The sequence below is a fragment of the Sciurus vulgaris genome (genome assembly GCF_902686455.1).
Source record: "Sciurus vulgaris genome assembly, chromosome: 17".
In the NCBI taxonomy this organism is placed as follows: Eukaryota; Metazoa; Chordata; class Mammalia; order Rodentia; family Sciuridae; genus Sciurus; species Sciurus vulgaris.
Window position 1 is genome coordinate 43,109,903 of NC_136478.1, and position 7,919 is coordinate 43,117,821.

At 36.7% G+C, this 7,919-nt stretch overlaps 1 protein-coding gene across 3 annotated transcripts in view; it reads left to right on the forward strand.

Annotated features, from left to right (window-relative positions):
* Nucleotides 1-7,520, forward strand: part of UBA2 (ubiquitin like modifier activating enzyme 2) — a 43,365-nt gene extending 35,845 nt beyond the window's left edge. For 2 of the 3 annotated variants that reach the window (XM_079117961.1, XM_079117963.1), the window contains 3 exons: nt 3,236-3,341; nt 5,062-5,198; nt 6,674-7,520. In XM_079117961.1, coding sequence (XP_078974087.1) covers nt 3,236-3,341; nt 5,062-5,198; nt 6,674-6,855 — 425 coding nt within the window. In that variant the 3' untranslated portion in view covers nt 6,856-7,520. Of the gene's footprint in view, nt 1-3,235; nt 3,342-5,061; nt 5,199-6,201; nt 6,600-6,673 lie in introns of those variants that run through there. The other variant, XM_079117962.1, reaches the window with a different exon arrangement.
* The last annotated feature ends 399 nt before the right edge of the window (nt 7,521-7,919 follow it).

Consider the following 7,919-nt stretch of genomic DNA (forward strand, 5'->3'; position numbering starts at 1 on the left):
ATGAGGCCCTAGGTTGGCTCCTGAGCAACAACCTTCCCCCACCCCTGATAAAAAAAAGTTCAAGCAAGGCTGGGGAGATAGCTCAGTTGGTAGAGTGTTTGTCTCGCAAGCACAAGGCCTTGGGTTCAATCCCCAGCACTGCAAAAAAAAAAAAAGTTCAAGCAGGTTATTACTTTTGTTAAATAAGGAATAAGGTAAAATACATTTGATTGGATTCCATTGAAGCTTCTTTAGTGAGAATTGCATTGTAATTAGACCTTCAGATTACATTAATCAGTCTGAAAATTCCTACATTCCTTCTGCTACTTTTATATCTAATTTTTGTGTTACCAGTTCATTTTTCCATGTCCCAGTTCTTTGCCAGTGTACCATTACCTTCATAAGTTGGAGGTACTATTATTTCCTGTGTTTTGACTTATTTGTCACCTGTTTGTCTAGTGGTCATTTATTCATCATACTTTGTCAGGTGCTAATAGGGATTCAAATGTTAACCTTTCTTTAAGGTTTAGTGCCAGGATGCTTGATGGTAATTGCTTCTTGAGAATTATTTGGGATATTAGATCATATGTAATTGGAGGCTATATACTGTCTGGGTGCTAGTTTATTATAGGATATTGTAGGAGTCTCCCTGAATATTCATGTTCCATTTTAGCCAGTTGTCCTCACCTGAAAGAAGTATTGGTCTGCTATATGCTATCCCTTTAGTTTTCACTAACTCTTTCAGATGTTAATTTAAAAATGGAGGGCTAGGGGTGTAACTCAGTGTTGAGTGCTTGCCTAGCATGCATGAGGTCCCCCAAAAAAGAGCCCTTGAAGCTCGTCAAGAATCTCCATAGTAGAGTCTGTGTCCCTGTTCCATGGAATACATGTGGTACTGAGGGTGAGACAGCGGTTATTCAAATGTATGGAGTTCTATATTTTAGGCACAGTCTTAGGGTATTTTTAACAAGGATGGATTCAAGGTAGCAGTCCTTAGCATGAGGTACTTTACAGCCTGGAAGGAGAGTAGAGATTACAAGTGGATTTAGTATATAGTTTAATGAATACTTTAGAAGGGTCATATATAGGATATGAATTGAAGGAGAGCATATTTTACTTTGTGGAGGGAGGGTTAGGGCAGCAGCAGAGGGAAAACTCTTGGGTCAACTTTTGAAGAAGAAATAGTGACCTGGACAGAGAAGGGAAAGTCTAGACATAGGTAGCATAGATAGCATCTTATATAAAGGCATGAACTTGTAAAACAACATAAAAGGCTCTAGGAATGGTCAGTAATTTGTTTTCATTGCGAAATGAAAGTGCCTTGGGTTGGCAGTGGTGGTGAGCCTGGAACTTCCTGTGTCATATTTGTGTTTGTCTTTCTCTTCTCTGACTTCCTCTACCTGCTATCCCACCCTCACCAGGGCTTAAACACAAGAGCAGTGTGGTTCCGTGTGATTTGCAGAGGGCCTATTATAAAGGGTATGGCAGCAGAGGCAGGAGCCAGTAAGGGAAAAGAAAAATCAAAGAGGTACAGATAACAGATGTAGAAGGAAGGTGAGGAAGAGTAGCATCTTAGGCCTGTACAATACAGTTGGTAGGCGTCTGGATTCAGAGATGATGGTAATTCTTTAAGATAAGAACCCATATTAATTGGTTCCTTTTTTTTTTTTTTTTTTTTTTTTTTTTTTTTTGTTCGTTTGTTTGTTTGTGGGACCGGGGATCAAACTCAGGGCCTTGTGCTTGCAAGGCAAGCACTCTACCAACTGAGCTATCTCCCCAGCCCAATTGGTTCCCTTTTGAACCCATCAGTTCTGAGGAGGTTTGTATTCACTGCAGATGAGTGAATGGGCTTAGAACTGGAATTTAGTAGGAAATACCATTATCCAAAGATATTCCAGGTAGATGGAAGCAGTTAAAATAAAAATAAAATCTGGAAAAGAACCAGAAGAGTAGCAAAGGTTTTTTGTTTCATTGTTTTGAGGCAATATTTGCATTGTGTTACCCAGGCTGACCTAGAACTCATGAGTTAAGTGATCATCCTGAGTAACTGGAACTACATGTGCATGTGGTGTGCCTAACCACAAAGAATTATTCAGTGCTAAGAACTGTGTGCTTCATGCTGTGGATATTAAAATAGAAATAATGTGTGAAAGAATAGAAAAAACGGACTGAGTATTTGGGGGACATTTCATTGGTTTCTTGTTGAAAAATGAAAAATCCATTCAAATAAATGTTTTTTTCTTGTTGTAGAGCTGGAGTCTTATATCTAATTGTAAAATTTACTAAAAAGTTTACTGAGGTGTCCCAGATACCCTTTTTATTTATAAGTAGAATGTATTTCAGACAACTCTGAAAGTTGTGCTGACTCTTCTAAGACCCCAGAATTAATTTGGTTTGAATGGGAAAAGTTTCTTAGAATTCCTCTTTGGTTCCCTTGTAGTAGTTTTGGTAATTATAAGTGTTCATGTCTGAATTCCTGAGTACTTAATAGTCTTAGTGTATTCGTTTTCTGTAACCACCAGAACAGGTACCACAGCCTAGGCAGATTAAACAACAGAAATTTATTTTCTCCAAAGTTCTGAAGACTAGAAGTCTAAGATGACAGTGTTATAAGGTTTAGTTTCTTCTGAGGCCTCTTTCCTGGGCTTGCTGTGTGTCACATGACCTTCCTTTTGGGAATGCACATCCCTGATGTCTCTTGAGTATTTAAATTTCCTACTACAGGGACACCAATCAGATTGGATTAAAGCTTACTGTTCATTTTAACTTAATTACCTCTTCAAAAAGCTGTATCTCCAAGTATAGTGACATTCTGTGGTACTGGGGGTAGGAGTTATTTTTGAAGGGCATAAGTTCAGCCCATGAGAGGGGAGTGACTTGTTTTGTTTGCTGTTCTGGGAATTGAACCAGGGGTACTCTATTAACCTACATCCCCAGTCCTTTTTTAAAATTTTGAGACAGGGTCTTGCCAAGTTGTGGAGGCTGGCCTTGAACTTTTGACCCTCCTGCCTCAACCTCCTAGTCACTGAGGTTACAGGGGTTTAGCTTTTTTAAAAAAAAAAATTATTTTAGTTGTATACCTCTATTTTATTTATATATTTCCATGTTGTGCCAAGGATCAAACTCAATGCCTCACATGTGCTAGGCAAGTGTTCTACCATTGAGTTACAACCCCAGCCTCAGGGCTTTAGTTTTTAACTTGACCACTCCATGAAGATGTAACTAAAGGATCTACATTTCTTTTCACATTTTCTAGCTAATAATCATAAGAAGTTGTCAGAATTTGGAATTAGAAATGGCAGCCGGCTTCAAGCAGATGATTTCCTTCAGGACTACACTTTATTGATCAACATCCTTCATAGGTAGGAACTATTAATATTTAAGTGTAAGAACTTTGAATATACAAATTGAAGATAAAGTGGAAGAAAATGGTTTCCTGCCAGTAAACCCCTGTTGTTCATTAAAGACTGCAAGTGTATTTGCTTGAGTTGGTCTTTGAGTTACCTGAAGTTTGACCTACAGGAAGTTTTGGGATTCAGAAATAAAAGGGATAAGCAAAAAATGTTTAAGGATACCATCAGCAATGGTGGTTGATGTATGACTTAGAGTCTAGGCCTTTGAGTAGTTCTAATCAGTTGTAAAATCATTTCAATAATTCAACTGAAATAAAATCTTTAATTTTTAAAATTCCACAGAAGAAAGAAGAAATATTTCCCCCATAAAACAATTTTATGATTTTATTATTGTAATAATAACAAAAATACTAAGAGCTATCCTGTATAGATTTGCTAGTCATGTATTTTTTTCTCTTTGATTTTATTTCCTGCCCACTTGGAAAAAAAAGGCACTCAATGTGCATGTGTTTCACAATATTTACATAAATATATACAGCACAGTTACAAAATAAATGGTCTTCCACTTGTATATTAATGTGCTAGAAAACTTGCATTTTTTTAAAATGCTCTTTGATAGCCATGAGTTGATGTGAAGAATAATGGTTATGTTTGGATCCAGACATTTTGCCAACATTGCCTTTTTATACTAATCTGTATAGAGTTTATGTAGTTGTTTGGAGGTCATTTTTATATTTGCTTTATAAAAAACATAAAACAATGGCTGGGCTTGATGGTGCATGCCTGTAATCCTAGCAACTTGGGAGGCCGAGACAGGAGGATAATAAGTTCAAGGCCAGCTTTGGCAACTCAGTGAGACCCTGTTGCAAAATAAAATAAGGACTGGGGACTAGGAATGTGGGTCAGTGGTAGTGACCCTGGGTTCAATCCCCAGTACCCCTCCCAGAAAAGAGGGACATAAAGGGATAGGAAAGACTGAATATGGATTACTAGTGAGAAGGAATGGAGTCAGAGAAAGACATCACTAGGGTGTGATCTTGAGCCTCAGTTGGACACCAATTGGCTATCAGTGGCATGCTGTGTTCAGTTTTGAAAGAAAAGACCATGAAAAGACATATGCAGTAAAGAAATATCACATGGTGTCTAAAAGAGGAGGCATAATTAGGGTTTTTTTTATCATATTTTTTAGCTCTCTGGGAACAGAACCCCCCCTTAAAACATGTAAGTCTTTTGTTTGACTTTCATGCATTAAACTTTCATACATGTTTTTGGGAACTCATGTACAAAAGTAGGGTGCTGTCTAGAAAGATGGGGGGGCTAACCCAGAAACCATGTAATCCTAATCCCTAAAATACCAAACTACTGTGGTCAAGTGTATATGATCTTTTGGCATAGTGGCTGAAAAAATAGTGTCTAGAAGTTATTTTGGGCTGCAGTTTCAGACTCAGTTTTCTGCATTGGCAATAGAAGTTGTTCAACTTTTTATTTTGTTTTGTTTTCTTTGTTTAAAGCCATTCTCTTAATTTGAAAGTACATTTATTTTGGCCATTAAAATTGGTTTTGGATTATCACAGTCTTTTTTAATTGTAATTTTTAAAAATTAGAATCCAGATATGTATTTTGTATGTAGTATATACTTTGAACTTTGAGAACAGTGTCTCTGGTGCTCTTTTGCTTTGTAAATAGTTGTAGCAGTAGTCCTGTTATATAGTATGCGATTCTTTTACAGTGAAGACCTAGAAAAGGATGTTGAATTTGAAGTTGTTGGTGATGGCCCAGAAAAAGTGGGGCCCAAGCAAGCCGAAGATGCTGCCAAAAGCATCACCAATGGCAGTGATGATGGAGCCCAGCCTTCCACCTCCACAGGTGAGTCCTGGCCCCAGCCAACAAGTTAATTATCCACTAAGTGAAAAGTATGGAGAAATAAACTGTAATTATATTTAAGAATACTGATTAAAATAGAAGTTCATAAAATACTAGAGATGTATGCTGGTTTGGTATTGATTTGATAATGGAACTTCAAATTTATGAGCCATGAAGACATTTAAGACTGAAGGAAATTCTTAGAGGAAATAAAAACCCTTTGTTATTTTTTGTTAATTGACATTTTCAGTCAGTGAATTTACCAATGTCTAAAGTCAGTTCTAACTATATAATTGGCTGCCCAGTTTATTTAGGAGCAACAAATCAATGCATGTGCCTATTTTGAGTAGACAGGTATTGGTAAGTATGGGATGTTAGCATTTCAGTTTCCTCATTACCAGGGTAACTTTGGTAAAGTGTATCTGAGGGATCTGTTCCCTGGAGTCAGTGCTGGAACTTGGTGCTTTTCTAAATAACTGATTCTCTGTGCCCTGAATATTTACTTCCCTTCATTCTTTATTCATGAAACTAAAGGGTTACTGCCAATTTTTATCTTCTCTGTTTCCATTGTGTTGACTCCCTGTCTTTGGCACTCATTGGAATGTGTTCAGTCTTTGTTCTAGTCTTCTCTGAGAGTTGTAGGGATGAACTTTGAGATATTGTAGAGTGTAGCCCTCCTATGGGCTGTTTTTCCCCCTCTGAAACAGGCTCCTTTGAAACTATTATGGTAGCTTTTTAAAAATTGTAACTTGAAATAAACACTTATTGATCGTCTGCTGTGGGTAGGTTTCAGAGGCTGTAGCAGTAAGATAGGTATTTTGCTTTTGATTTTAGTAAATCAAACCACTTTTAGTGTAAGGTTAAGAGCATAAAAATGTAGAGCCTCGACTGTGTAGACTTGAATCCTGGCCTCATTCTTTGCAGTAGTGTGACCTTGGGAGAAGTCAATCTCTGTACCTCACTTTCCTTTTCTGGAAAATGGATAATAATATTATCTTCTTTATAGGGTTGTTGTGATGATTAAATGAGTTGTTATATGCAAAGGGCTCAGAACAGTTCCTGGCACATTGTAAGTGCTGTTTGTTACGTTGTTGTTGATGTTGTTACCTTCACTGCCAATATTAGGATATGCACCCTCTGCTTTTTGTTTGGAGTAGGTAGTGATAGCATCAAGGAAGTATAATTCCTTTGAATTACATAATGCTTGTTACCACTTTTATTTTGCTTAGAAAAGAAATAGGTGTTTCTCCTGGGTTTAATCCCCAGTTAAACCCCCTTGAAAAGGTGGGAAGGATCGGTGCTTGTTATTTAAAACAGTACAGAAATGTGTAGTGTGAGAAGTGATGGTTCCCTAAGGGTAGCCATTATTAAGTTTGATGTGTATTCAGAGAATTAGTTTTAAAGTATATGAAGTATTGGTGAGCAGCTAACTAATAACTCCCACACTTTTAATCTTTTTTTTTTTTTCCTGAAATAAGCACAAGAGCAAGATGATGTACTCATAGTTGATTCAGATGAAGAAGGTCCTTCAAATAATACTGATGTCAGTGAAGAAGAGAGAAGTCGCAAGAGGAAATTAGATGAGAAGGAGAATGTCACTGCAAAGAGGTCACGTACAGAACAGATGGAAGAGCTTGATGATGTCATAGCATTAGATTGAGCAGAAACCCTCTTACTACATTAGTTCATCTGGGCAGAACCAGATTGTTTGTTATGTCCTTTGTTCCAAAGGGAAAATAATCACAACGGTGACTTGAAAATGATTCTGCTCCCTTTGAAAGCATTCATTTTGCTAGAACTATTAGAACATTGAAGTATGCTGTATTGAAAGTAGGAGTATAGTTTTAAAACCCTTTGAACAAAGTGTGTGCATAACCAGTCATGAGATGAAACACCACAATGCATGTTGCCTTTTTAATGTAAATACCCTTAGGTATCATTTAATAGTTCAAAAATATTGTGGTTTAGTAAAGTTGATACCTGGTTATAAATATTATGCCTTTATTTTTGGCTAGAAGAAGAATTATTTTTAGTCTAGATCTAACCATTTTCATACTCTTAACTGACTGAAACAGATTCAAAGAAATATCAAGTGCTATGCATTGAAACTTGTTTTTAAATGTTAATTGGCACTGTGTATATTAATGTAAAACAATGTTAATTTACTCAAATTTTCAGTTTGTACTGCCTGGTATGTCTGTGTAAGAAAACCAATTTTTGTGTATTGTTACAATTTCAGGTTATTTATATTTGATGTTTTGTAAAACTCAAATAATGAATATACTGTACTTATGGACCAAATAAATGGCATCTGCATACTTGTTACACGTGCCTGAACAGTTCCCATTTTTGCTGCCTTTATATATTATATCTACTTTAAGCATGCCGAAATCTTTCCATTTAAAAAAAAACACACAAAAAAAACCCCACAAAAATCCTCAACCAGCCAGGCCACTCAGAAAGCTAAGATAGGAGGATGGGAAGCTTGAGGCCAGCTTATTGATTATTGAGACCCTGTCTCAAAAGTGAGGTAGAAAGGTAGCTGGTGATGTAACTCAGTGGTGGAGCACTTACCTAACACGAGTGAAGCCCTGAATTCAGTCCCTAGCAAAGCAAAAAATAAAAAATTAACTCCCAATGAGTTGAAGGTTTAAAAGATCTATTTGCCATAGACGATTGCTTTTCAATCTAAAGCTTCTAATGGCAATTTTAAAATTTTTGATT